The 14,168-nt window shown below is 43.2% G+C and overlaps 1 protein-coding gene across 11 annotated transcripts in view; it reads right to left on the bottom strand.

Annotated features, from left to right (window-relative positions):
* Window positions 1-14,168, bottom strand: part of MYCBP2 (MYC binding protein 2) — a 432,876-nt gene that overhangs the window by 171,479 nt on the left and 247,229 nt on the right. For all 11 annotated transcript variants that reach the window (XM_039512057.1, XM_039512192.1, XM_039512052.1 and 8 more), the window contains 3 exons: window positions 13,526-13,751; window positions 12,979-13,097; window positions 1,106-1,193 (listed from right to left, as the gene is read on the bottom strand). In XM_039512057.1, the coding sequence (XP_039367991.1) occupies window positions 1,106-1,193; window positions 12,979-13,097; window positions 13,526-13,751 (433 nt within the window). The remainder of the gene's footprint in view (window positions 1-1,105; window positions 1,194-12,978; window positions 13,098-13,525; window positions 13,752-14,168) is intronic.

Consider the following 14,168-nt stretch of genomic DNA (forward strand, 5'->3'; position numbering starts at 1 on the left):
TGTGCAGTTACAAGCTCAAAAACATACGTTCCCTTTCTCATTAATATGCTCTTTCTATTAAGCACTCATTTGCAATATGTGAACACTTAGTGGCTTTGCTTACATTTAACCTAACAAGCCAATCACTAATCTGAACCTTGCAGTGAATTTAAACAGTCATATAGCCACCTTATAAGAAACTGTGTGCCTTCTGTAAACAAGAATAACTCCATTAAAGACAATGGAGTTGCGCCAGAATAAAACTATCAGAGGGGTAGCCATGTTAGTCTGGATCTGTAAAAGCAACAAAGAATCCTGTGGCACCTTATAGACTAACAGACGTTTTGCAGCATGAGCTTTCGTGGGTGAATCCGAAGAAGTGGGTATTCACCCACGAAAGCTCATGCTGCAAAACGTCTGTTAGTCTATAAGGTGCCACAGGATTCTTTGTTGCTTTTACAGAATAAAACTAGTGAGAGTTCAGAATTAGGATTTCTCTCTTCCTAGTTCTACTTCAGTCACAATATTCTGCTCCAGTCATTTTTGCTGAATCTCATTTTTGTCACTTGTGGTACTTTTTAAAGTGTGTTTATATTATTGAAAACGTGTGTACTATGTCTGCTTATGAAGTAATGTAATACTTTTGATAATTTTAAAATTTGGAGAAGAATTATTTTAGGCTCCAAGATCTACAGATATTCATGGCCACTTAATTTTAAACAAATAATTGCACATTTTACAAGTCAGCACCACAGCTGCTGTTCCTTAATGATTGATGTGGAGTGTCCTGAGAAAGAATAGTGATAAGAAAAACAAATAGTAAGATACCTGAACATTTGTGAAGTACCATTAAGAAACTGGAGAACATAGCTCATACCTGGTACTCTACCTGTAAATCGGGTGCATTGGTCAGATTTAAATACTGGATTTCCTTACTCCCTATACATAAGGGAGTAGAGTGGGCAGCAAAACAGCACTATTTATCTGTGTTGATTAATTTTTAGCCTTAAAGTGAAAACAAATTTTATCTCCAACTGGAGATAAACTCACAGAATATTAGTAATTCACAAAATATAATATAAATAAATTATCATGGAAAAAATTATGTTATTTAAGAGAGACTTACCAATGGGAAGTGCCAGATCTTTTTTCATCAAAGCAGCTGCACAGGCTCCTCCTAGATTGGCCAACTCTTTCTCAAGCTGTATAATACCCTTCAAAAATAAGAAGAATTTAAAGTCAAAGGTAGTTTCAGAAAAGAAAAGCTGAATAGTTGTATTAATAGAATGCCCACACACTACTGAAGATTGTGAGACACAAAAATATTGTGCTCTAGTTCAAGGGTGCTCATTCTTAGGGTCCTAAACAGGTTTCACGGAGTTACAACCACATTCCTTGCTTTACCGCTATAAGGGAGGAGAGTCCTGACCCTTTTTTTTTGTTGTAACATGGGATCACAGTAGAAAAAAGGTTGAAAACAATTTCTCTGATTAACAGGATTATTAAATGTAGGCGGTTGCTAGGCTTTTACACTCAGCAGAATCACTCTTACCAGAAGATAACTGTTTTCTTTAGCCTGTAGCATTCACTTACAAGAGTGGGAACTTGGAAACATACTACTAGATAAACCAACTGTAGATACATGCATTAATACCGTAAAGCTATGTTCCCTCTAAGATGTGCTCATGTATGCAGCATGCATGAACCCACTCACGTATGCAACTTAGAGGTACCATTACTCAAAGGGCTTCTCCCTTTCTTACCCTACTGGGTGAGGGGGACTCCAGATTCTCCTTCCACCCAGCTGCTGGTCCTCAGGAGAAGCCCCTTACAGCCTCTTCCCTGTATATTGGCCCTCAGGGAGGGTAAAAAGCTCTGGGGCTCTTCTCCCCATTGATGTTGCTGCTCTGCAGGTGGGCTGGAAATGAGAACCCCTCCTCCCCCTTGCTGGTCCTTGTATGTGGAAAGACCCCTTCTTCTGGGCTGAGAAAGGAAGTATGGTCTCAACCTCCTTCTCTGCTCCTGAGGGAGTCCCAAATTTCTTCCCCACACTAGTTTCCCCAGATGCTAGGCTCTCTTTCCTCCCTGCTGCTCCTCTTCTAAGGTGGGAAGGGGAGTGTTGTTCCTCCCCAGTCAGAGGAAAGGGGACTATTGTGCTCCATTCCAGTTTCTCCATTTCTCTGTCTGTGGAACACAAAAGTGTCTGAGCTCATGTTTTAAACCTAAGAGTGCAGTCTCTTCCATTGTGTTCAAAGGGTCTGTTTTTTTAAGTGCTGAGTACAATGCCAATTTAAGTTAGAGAGCGCTGTGGGTTGGCTCAGCACTTCTGAAAATTGGGTGCATCGGTTCTAAACTTGCACTCAGGAAGTTATTCATTCCACATACAGGAAAAGGAAACAAATTAGTGGGAACAGTTAACTAGAGGAGCTTCCAGGGTAGTGATTTCCTTCAGAGATAGACAATATACAAAGAAAGACCAAAATCTCTTGGCCCAAAGAGCCCTCCAATCTAGAATCTTGATTATGCCCCACCTTCCATAGATGCAGGCTAACTAATGTGTAACTAGAGGGTGTGTCTTGGACTCAAGTCCTTATGCAACTGAGCCCAAGTGGACTCCAATTACGGATTCTGAAATGTGGAGCATACAAGCAGGGGCGGCTCTAGACCCCAGCGCGCCAAGCAGGCGCGTGGGGCGGCCGTTTCCCGGGGGGGCGGCATTTGGCTCCGGTGGAGCTCCCGCCGGCTTGCCTGCGGCAGGTCCACCGGAGCCCGGGACAAGCGGACCTGCCGCAGGCAAGACTGCGGCGGGTCCCCTCTTCCCGCGGCTCCGGTTGAGCTCCCGCAGGCATGACTGCGGCAGGTCCGCTCGTCCCGGGCTCCGGTGGACCTGCCGCAGGCATGCCGGCAGGAGCTCAACCGGAGCCGCGGGAAGAGGGGACCCGCCGCGGGACCGGGGAAGGGCGGCGCAGCGCTCCGCGCTGCTTGGGGCAGCCTACTTTCTAGAGCCGCCCCTGCATACAAGTGGACTGACCACCCAACTGCTGCTTGCTACATCACCTTCACAGAATCATATTCTCGTTCTGCCCATGTACTGGTCTTGACACTAAAATAACACTGCTCTACAGCCAAAATGCTTCTGAAATAAATGTTGTCAAACTTTACTAATTCTGCGTCACTGAGAATGAAAATGATGCTTAAAATTGCTGATTGGCTCTAGTTTTCAAGATATGCTATTGGGTCAGTATATACGACCCTTGACTTGGGAATGGCGGAGGATAAGTGAGTTATAAAGGGAAGGGATCTCAATTTAAACCAGAAATGACTAAACTACATCTTTGACTGGATCTATGAATAAATCTATGACTGGGTTTGGACAGTACTTGCTTTTTAGGCAAAACAATGAATGATGCAATCTGAAGCTGGTATTGCGTCATACATGATATGAATTGCATCATGTTATTCCTAGAAGTCATGGATGATGCAATCATAACGAAGCTTACATCACTCTGCTGAACAAATTGCCCTATATCAGCTCTAGAAATCATACATTGTCGTGCTCTCTTATTTGTCAGTGTTTGATTTTGCAAAGGGACACATTTCTGTTTAGCCAAAGTGAGCAGAGATGCCTCATACTTGTGTGAACAGTGCAGATAACTTCTGCTATGTTTGTGGTGAAGTGACTTTTGCATCACAAAGCGGAGTATAACCACTATGGTTAAGAAAGCCTATCACCTTTATTTTGGCTGCAAAATTGGAGATCAGGACAAGAGGTGGGCCCCACACATATGCTGCAACACTTGTGCAACAAATCTTCGCCAGTGGTTGCACAGGAAAAGGAAATCTATGCCTTTTGCAGTGCCAATGATTTGGAGAGAGCCAACAGATCATACCAGCAATTGTTACTTCTGCATGGTGCCTCCAGTTGGGAAAGGTGTGTCAAAGAAGAAAAAGTGGACTGCGCATTATCCAAACATTCCATCAGCTATACGCCCAGTACCCCACGGAGAAAGACTGCCGGTTCCTGATGCACCAGAATCATTCTCACTTGAGTCAGACGAGGAAGAGGAAGAGGATGAAACTTCTGGTCCTGAACCATCAATGTCACAGGACCCACATTTTCTCCCATCCTCCTCCTCTGAACCACACCTCATAACACAAGGTGAACTGAATGACCTTGTCAGGGATTTGGAACTACCCAAGAGTAAGGCAGAGCTGTTGGGCTCCAGACTACAGCAGTGGAATCTCCTGGCAGGTGATGTTAGGGTTTCCATGTTCCGTGACTGTCAAAAGGATCTTGTCCCATTCTTCTTCATGGAAGGTGATCTTGTAGCCTGCAACAACATCGATGGTGTGATGGCAGCCCTCAACATCGTTCACGATCCAGATGAGTGGAGACTGTTCATTGATTCATTGAAGACGAGTCTTAAAGCTGTTTTACTGCATAATGGCAATGTTTTGCCATCAATTCCAGTTGGTTATGCAGTCCATAGGAAGGAAACCTATGACAACATGAAACAACTTTTGAGGTGCATAAACTATGACCAACATCAGTGGCAGCTTTGTGGCGATTTGAAGGTTGTTGCTCTCTTGCTTGGTCTGCAGACTGGATACACAAAGTACTGCTGTTTTCTCTGCGAATGGGATAGTCGTGCAAGAGATTCCCACTACATCAAGAAAGATTGGCCACTCCGACAGTCATTGGCGCCTGGGAGGAAAAGTGTTCGGCATCCACCACTTGTTGAATCAAGGAAGATTTTGTTACCACCCTTACACATCAAGCTGGGTCTGATGAAGAACTTTGTCAAGGCCATTGACAAAACACAAGCAGCTTTCAAGTACCTCCGTGGAAAATTTCCAAGGTTAAGTGAAGCTAAGATAAAGGAAGGTGTCTTTGTTGGTCCTCAGATTCGTGAACTTCTTCGAGATGATGCATTTGACCATGCACTGCGTGGCAAGGAAAAGACGGCATGGAAAGCCTTCCAGTTAGTGGCAATAAATTTTCTCGGAAACAACAAGGCAGACAACTACAGGTTGTTGGTGGAAAACCTCCTCAAGGCATACAAAAGCCTTGGATGCAACATGTCACTAAAGATACATTTTTTGCACTCTCATCTAGATTTTTTTCCACCGAACTGCGGAGCAGTGAGCGACGAGCACGGCGAGCGATTTCACCAGGACATTGCAACAATGGAGAAACGCTATCAGGGCAAATGGAGCCCATCAATGCTTTGCAGACTATTGCTGGACAATGACAAGAGATGCTCCATTTAATGAATACAAAAGACAAGCCAAGAAGCGCAGAGTATACACTGAATAGGACTAAACTATGTACATAATAGTTTTTTGCCTTTTGTTTCATAATACATTTTAGTTATATAACCCTTTTGCTGATTTTTAAAGTGTTACATAAACAGGACAGGTGAAATATTATCATGTAAAGCAACCATAAACACATGAAAAGACCTAGGTTTACAATTTATGATTAAAACTCTACTAGCTACACAATATACATAGACATCAAATGTAAAAACTTAAATATCTTAGAAACAGTAGCCAATCAGTTGTTTTAATTGTCATATTTGAATTCAGCACATCAAAATACATAATAAATAGCACATTTTATCTCTGAAGCAGACGACTTCTCAAAAATTGTAGACCAGTGTAATTTGTGTTTATGTCTAAATGGCAAGGATACCCTTCTGCTTTGTACATTTTTTTTTAAAATTAGGGACTACTTGTTAATACCCTTATTTGCATTGAATAGCATCATACTCTGAGTATTCCCATGAACTTCAATGGGATTGCTTGTTGAGTAAGTTTCTATTCAATGTGATCAAGGATATCAGAATCTTGCCCTATGGGAGAAAAGAGAAAAAAAACCAAGAGGAGATGAATACATTGACCCCTTTGAAAAATACAGCCAGATCAACCTTTGTGCCCTGGCCAGCTTAACTAAGTCCCCAGGTGGTAGACAATCAGCGCCGCAGATCTGTGCAACACTCCAGAATCCTTGGCATAGGGGATTCCTGGGGGGGGGGGGGGGGGGAAGGTGTGGAGCTATGGATAGCTGGGTGAGTTAGAGCAGTATGAAAGATGCTCTAATTTACAGTGAGGACAGCAAAGAAGGTGGCTAATAACTAAGGTTAAGATTTTGTCATGGTTATTTTTAAGTAAAAGTCATGGGCAGGTTATGGACAATAAACAAAAATTCATGGAAGCCCTTGACCTGCCCCTGATTTTTACTAAGAATAACTGAAAAATGGGGAGGGAGGGATCCAGCACCCACTACTGCTGAGGCTCTGGGGTCCCCCAGGTACTTGTGGCAGCTTGGAGATACAGAGTCCTCCCGCTGCCCGGAGGGGCTGAAAGTGCCAGGGTCCCTCCCGTTGCAAGCGGCAGCTCAGAGCTGTGGGGTCCCCCCATCACACATGGTGGCTGGGAACTCCAAGGGGTGCCCCTCCCCGCAGCTCAGAGCTCTGGAGGGCCACCTCACGCAACTGGCAGCTGCAACCGGCGAATCAAAATTGAGTAATTATCTGACGGTGGATGGCACACACTGATTGCTGCCAGGCGGTCTTGTATAGAACTGAGGGAGAACCCAGTCATTTTGACAGAATGCAGATAGCCCAAAATAAAGGGAATATTTGCTGACATGGGATTTGTGTTCCAGCTGCATACAGATGGAAAAAACTCTTCCACTCAGCTGAATAATGTTACCTAGTGAACTCCTTTCTGCTGTTATTAAGGATGGCTTGTATGGCTTCAGAGCAGGAATGTTGTAAGTCTGACACCCATCCAAAAACCAAGCAATGAGATGAAGTGCTCCAGGGATGGTGTGATTGATACTGCATTTCTCCTGGGTCAAGAGATCAAGAAAGGAAAGGATACTGATTGAATGATGAGATGACACTAAATGGAGATTTGGGAACCAAATTTATTTGAGCCAATTGGGGGTGAGGAGGATGACTCCTGCTGTGCCCTGTCCTGTTGAAGTTTCCATAAGACTTGAGGTAGGAATGCTAGAGAGGAAAGGCATAGTTCAGGTTTCCTGACCAGGTCAGAAGATAGCATCGCCCTGAGAGTGTAGACCTAGAGCTCCCCTAGAACAGTAGATGTTGCATTTCCTGTTCATTTGGGAGGCAAACAGATTCCAAGTGGGGTTCCCCATTGAGCAAAGATACTGTTCACTACCGAATCATGCAGCTCCCACTATCAATAGCAAAATGCCTAATGGGGGTGTCTGCCAACACATTCTGAGTTCACAGAAGGTAAGATGAGGACAGGGTGATTCAATTCCTAATACACAAATTCCATAGGGCAACTACTTCTATACACAAAAGAGAATGGATCCTACCCCTCCTTGCTTGTTGATGTAAAAGTTGGTTATGCTGTTTAACGTTATGAAGACATGATGGAACTGGATAAACTGAAGAAAGGCATTGCAAGCCTATCAGGCTGCATTAAATTCCAAGAGACTGATGTGCATCCTGGTTTCTCGGGGTGTCCAAGTGCATTGTGCTGTATGTCTGTGTGGGCCCCCCCCCCAGCTCAAAAGGGAGGCATGTGTAATTACTATATTGTCCGGTAAGGGGGATAGCAAGGGAACACCCACATGTAGTTGATGGGATGACTTTACATTACAGATTATGTTACATTAGTGATTACGTTACTTTGGAAGGAAGCGTTCACTGTGGTATTCATGCTGTGTTTGGTCAACGAATGCACTGTTTGGAGGCACGGCTCTAGGCAATCTAAGAAGAGTCTGGCGAATGGGGTAACAAGTGCATGAAGCCACATGTCCCAGAAGGAAAACAAGTTCTGACTGGTACTTGAGGGTTGCAAATAACCTGGTCTATCAGGTTGTTCTGGCATGAAACCTGTCCCTTGGTAGATAAGCTCTTGCTGTGACTGAGTCTAAAGTCACTTCATGAAGTCTGTGGTCTGTATCAGAGTGAGGATATACTTTTCAAAGTTTATACTAGCTTCAAGAGAGAAAAGGAGCTGAAGTATTAATGAGGTCGATATGCAGGCCTCTTGAAATGTCCTGGCAACAAGAAGCCAGTTGGTGAAATAAGGGATGACCGTCAGACTTTTCTATCTGAAATGAGTTGCTATTACCAGGATGACTTAGGTAAAGAGCTTAGGATCAGTGGCAAAGCCAAATGGAAGCATCCTGTACTGGAAGTGGTCCGGGCCCACCATCAAATTGAGAAACTGCTTGTGAGGGGGGATGAATGTCCACATCAATGTATGTGTCCGTCATAGAGAGAGCTGTAAATGGAAATGTCTTTTTATAGGGGTGGGATTATGGAAGCAAGCGTGATTATATGAAATTTCAGCTTGCAAATAACGTGGTTGAGATTGCAGAGTTGGAGAATGAGTCTCTAACCACTCTTCTTTTTGGGTACTAGGAAGTACATCAAGTAAAAGCCTTTTCCCTGGTGTTGGAGAGGTTTCCACTCTATTGCTCCTCATTGGAGGAGGGACTCTACTTCCTGCCTAAGAATCCCCTCATGAGAATGGTCCCTGAAGAAGATTGGGAATGGGGGTTTTGGAGGAGGTAGGGAAGTAAACTATCACATAGCTAGATTGGATTATGTCTAATTCCCACCCACCCATTGTTATAGCACTGCAGCTGTAGAAACAGAGTGCTAAATGACTGCTGAAGGATATGCGGGTATGGGGTAGTGGTAGCATAACTGATGGTGTGCAGTTCTCGAACTTCTATTATAGATGTAACAGGAAAATTTTAATAAGTGCACAAGAGAGACTTGAGCAAAATGCTCGTAAGTAGGACCTAGCAGGCTTGTTAGGACAAAATTAAAGTTCTATGACAGCAGAGGCTCCTTAGAGAATGTAGGGGAGAGAAGCCCTTGCTCTTAACAGAATTGCGTTGAGCAGATATTACAATCATACGTCAGAGTGGCACCTTTCCTGGATTACAAAAGGACGATTTGAGCCATTCAAAAACAGCCTACTGACTAAAGTGGACTGTTTCTATCTTCCACATTGTAAGGTGAGTATTTCCAGGTTGGAACGCAGAATCCTCCCTTGTGGTTAAGATGGGACCTCTGGACAGACAGGCAGTGATTATGGTGGCTCTCTGGCAATCTGAAGATACCAGTGCTAACAAGGTCATATTGAGACTATTAATATAATGTTTACTCTATCCCAGGGGTTGGCAACCTTTCATAAGTGGTGTGCCGAGTCTTCATTTATTCACTCTAATTTAAGGTTTTGCATGCCAGTAATACATGTTAACGTTTTTAGAAGGTCTCTTTCTATAAGTCTATAATATATAACTAAACTATTGTTGTATGTAAAGTAAATAAGGTTTTTAAAATGTTTAAGAAGCTTCATTTAAAATTAAATTAAAATGCAGAGCCCCCCGGACAAGTGGCCAGGACCCGGGCAGCGTGGGTACCACTGAAAATCAGCTCATGTGCCGCCTTCGGCACGTGTGCCATAGGTTACCTATCCCTGCTCTATCCAAACTGCTATTCCTTATGACCTTGGGTATCAGGGAAATGGGAGAGAAGGCATATAGAATAGTGTTGGATTGAGTCCTGCCACATCACATCTAAGAGGGAGCTTTTGTTCCTGTATACTCTTCTGTGATAAACTTGGCATCTGGTAGTTTTGTTGGGCACAAAGACATCTATTACTGCATGGCCCCATACGTCAAATAGTGCTACAGTCACCACTGGTTTCAAGGACCACTTCTGTTGATCATTAGATGGCCTGCTGAGCAAATCTACCTCCATCTAATCCACCCCTGCAAGGTGAAATACAATGAGGTTTAGCTTTAGATGAAGCACAGCCATAGTTTTATTGCCTCCACAGATCAGAGCTGGAAATGCACTTCTCCACGTTTATTGATATAGCACACAGTTATAGTGTTGTCTGTAAGCAACTGTATTATATAATTCTGCAGGGATCCTCAATAGGCTTTAAGGGCCCACTGCACTGTTCTGAGCTCTAGCATGCTGATATAGAACCTATACGATCATGTACCTAGAGGTCTTGGTACTGTGGACCCCAGGCCAAATTGGAAGTAACAGTGTTGACTGTGATGGTAGGTGATGGGCAATGAAGATTTCTCCTCCTCCCCAGATGATGTTTCCCCTGTTCTCCCACCAATGAAGCTATTGGAGTACTTGAGGTTGGATGGCCAGTTTCCTTTAAAGGCTGTGTACATTCAGTGTATAGTGAAACACTGTGATGGAATGCACCCCTGTATCACACCGTTTATACTACAGTAATCACCTTTGTATAAAATAGCCTTCTAATGTATCATTTGATAAAGAATAACTCACTGGTCAATAATATCATGATGAAATGTGTGTAGCATCACTATATATAAAGTTATAAATTAACTGAAATTGGGTCTCAAATGTGTTTACCAGACAAGTCTGGGGAGTGGGTAAACCAGTTTCTCAAAGACAAAGGAGAAGCTCACACCTCTAGCCACCTGTCAAAGCTGATGGGCAATCACCTGTCAAGTGGCAGTTCTTTTGCAAGCAAGGGGGGCAGAAACAAATAGATCTGCACCTTGGCAAACAAAAGAATGGAACCTCTTTCACCACCATACTCCTTGCCTCCATCCTCACAATGGGAATGAACTTTATCTAGGAATAACCCTCAAGAAAATATATTTCAAAGAGTGACTAACTATAAAAGTGAGGGGAAAAAAACATGCCAAGTTATGTCTCCCTATCCATCTCTTGCTCTTTCACCCAAGACAACAATAGAAACCCCGCCATTTGATTTTGGGAGAAATCCTGACCTGAAAATTGGTCAGCCATGTTGCTGAGAGCATGTGGTAAAAATTTTATCTTGAACCAAGTCTAGCTGGTTAAGTTTTAGTCCTAGGAAGCATTTTACTTTTATTTCTCTAGTCATTTCTGACTTTAATGGCTTATACTTGTACTCACTTAAACCCTATCTCTTTGTAGTTAAATAAACTTGTTTTATTTTTAATCAAAACTAATCCAGTGTTGTGAACTGCATGGGTACTCCTTTTCAAGTACCAGACTGTTGCATATTGATCCTCTTAGAGGGGCAATGGACCTAATATATTTGGACTGTCCAGGAGAGGGTTGAACAGTGCAGAACATACATTTTGGGGGGAAATTTGGGAGTGGGATTGTGTTGGAGTCACCCTGCAACTAGCAACCAAAGGCTGCTGGAAGCCTAAGTGTGTCTGGTGGGATCCTGAAGTCACAAAGGATTTCTGTTTATTCTCTGTGGCAGCAAACAAACTGAGATGGGTGGGGTGGGGCCTCCTTTAAGAGTGTAGTGATGCCAACATTACACAAGAACAATTGAAATGGGCCATCCTGATTACCACTGCAAAAGTGATTTTTTTTCTCATGCTGATAATAGCCCACTTTAATTGATTTGTCTCGTTAGAGTTGGTAAGGCAACTCCTACCTTTTCATGTTCTCTGTGTATATATCTATATATATATATATCTTCCTACTGTATTTTCCACTCCATGCCTCTGATGAAGTGGGTTTTCGCCCACGAAAGCTTATGCCCAAATAATTTTTTTAGTCTCTAAGGTGCCACAAGTACTCCTCATTCTTTTCACTTCTATAGGTATTACTGAGGCAACATATTCTGGAGGATCTGAGAGAATATTAGATGTTCAGAGGTTTAAAGTATCTGTAATTACACTAAGATAAAAACATATAAGGAATATTAATCTCCATTCTTCATAACATCAGACAACACCTAGTGTTTGAAAGAAACTTCTCTCAATAAGCAACTTACTGCATTATTTTCTATTTTAGGGGTCTGTATACCATTTTCTGAAGAGTCTGGTATTGTACAATGATGGGGAAAAAGAATAGAAGACACTGTTCCTACAATGACCTAAGCCAGAGGTGGGCAAACTACGGCCCACGGGCCACATCCGGCCCAGCCCCTGAGCTCCTGGCCCGGGAGGCTAGCTCCCGGCCCCTTCCCCGCTGTTCCCCCTTCCCCACAGCCTCAGCTCACTGCACCGCTGGTGCAATGCTCTGGGCGGCGGGCTGTGATCTCCTGGAGCAGCGCAGCTGCAGACCCAGTGCTCCGTGCTGTGGCGACGGCATGGCTGGCTCCTCCGGTGTGCCAGGCAGCGTGGTAACGGGGTAGGGAGTGGGGGGGTTGGATAGAAGGCAGGGGAGTTTGGGGTGGTGGTCAGGGGATGGGGGTGTGGATAAGGGTTGGGGCGGTCAGAGGGCGGGGAACAGGGGGGTTGATTGGGGGTAGGGGTACCAGGGAGCAGTCAGGAACGTGAGGAGAGGTTGGCTGGGGTGGCGGGGGGCAGTCAGCAGCAGGGATTCCAGGGGTGGATGGGGCGCGCGCGCATAAGGGAACGGGGAGGGGTTGGATGGGGTGGGGGTCCTGGGCTGGGGAGGGGTCCATAAGGGAACGGGGTTGGATGGGGCGGGGGTCGGGGGGAGAGGGCAGATAGGGGGTGGGGGCTGGGCCACGACCCCTTCCCCTAACTGGCCCTTCATACAATTTCCAAAACCTGATGCGGCCGTCAGGTCAAAAAGTTTGCCTGCCCCGATGTAAGCTAATAAAATGTACTTATAGATTAATAATTATTACAGAGCATTCCTAGATTTTTGATCTCTCAGCATAATGGAATTGGGGCACATGTCTTGAGCAGAATTACAGGAGATATAGAGTAGTTTTGATGCAATGAATAGATTATTTTTTTAATCAATAATAGAACTTCATAGTGCCTTACAAGTCCATAGACTGTTCCACCTGTTAAAGTTTGAGAACCCTTGTACAGTAGGATAATGCACATGCAGCGGGACAAAAAGGCATGAAACAACGGATCTCCATACAACTACAGTTCAAAAGATATGTTGAGACCATTTTAAAATATCATTTTGCTAATATGTTGGCAAAAATGTGACTAGGGAAGGGAGGAATAAAATAAGCTGCCTGTAGAAAAGCAATTTTATTTGGTGTAATTTTAGTAGCTTCGCTTATTCTCACCTCATCAGATCCTGGACTAAATTCATATCCAATTGCAAAACACTTGAAGCCATAGAAACAGGCCTTTTCATCTTTCATGTAGTCTGATGCAGTCTCCAGTGAAAAGAGTGCTTCATTTCCTAACAGGAAAGAATGAAATTAACATAAAATAAATAAATCTATGTGAATTCCTCCTTTTTCATCCACTTTTATATCACAAAAATAAATATGAAAATTAGCCTTTAAACATAACTGGTAGAAGAAACACTTGTGCAATCTGCATATCTATACCACATAAAAGAAGGCAAATAATTACTCCATGATATCCAACCAATTGCTATAATTGGCCCACCTTTCTAATCTGAGTCCTGGCTTCTCCTCAGCTTTATATTCTAAAAACTAAACTGGATAATTCAGTTTCATTATTTAAGATAGCCATCAAAAGTCTGTTTGACTAAGTAAAGTTTACTTCTCTGGAAATTACTAAAATTTAAGTTCACTTTTGTTAATTATACTCCAGAACCCTCCATTTTATTTAAAACAGGCAGTTTATAAAAACTCTTATTACCTGGCAACACTAAGACCATGGTAGGCCATCCAGATGTGCCTGAAAATTTCTTTAGTTCAATCCATGAATTAAGATTTTCATGAACAGGAGTTTGCTTTTGTCCAAATCCTGAGTTCTGGACAATTCTGACAGGAATTAGCAAGCGAAGGACATCCTCTGATTGAGCTGTGCCACACTGAGCATCAAACTCTATTGTCATCCACCTGACGCATTCTGGGAAAGTCACCTAAAACAAAAACAGTTAGAAAATAAACACAAAAATCATTGTACACTTCTAATTAATTTGGTTTAAGTATCTTACTTTAAACTTAATATTTAAAAATGGTCAAGTATTGAAAGATAAAGGAAAGTTACTTATCTCTACAGTAACTGGAGTTCAAGATGTGTTGCCTATGAGTGTTCCACTTCTGGTATGCATAGACCATAAATCAGAACATGTTAGCCAGCAGTGTCAGTTAGGTCAGGACTATGCCCATCATATCCTAGAGCCCCAAGCTGCTCTCCCACAAGGGCATACAAGGGAGGAGCAACCAACTGATCCTTAGTTCCTTCACCAATGCAAAATCAAGGTGTAATTAGACTCCGTAGCAGGGGAAAAGGGAGGGTGAGTCATGAAACACATATATACGTCACATTTTGAAGG

The sequence above is a fragment of the Mauremys reevesii genome, linkage group 1 (assembly GCF_016161935.1).
Source record: "Mauremys reevesii isolate NIE-2019 linkage group 1, ASM1616193v1, whole genome shotgun sequence".
NCBI classification, from domain to species: domain Eukaryota; kingdom Metazoa; phylum Chordata; order Testudines; family Geoemydidae; genus Mauremys; species Mauremys reevesii.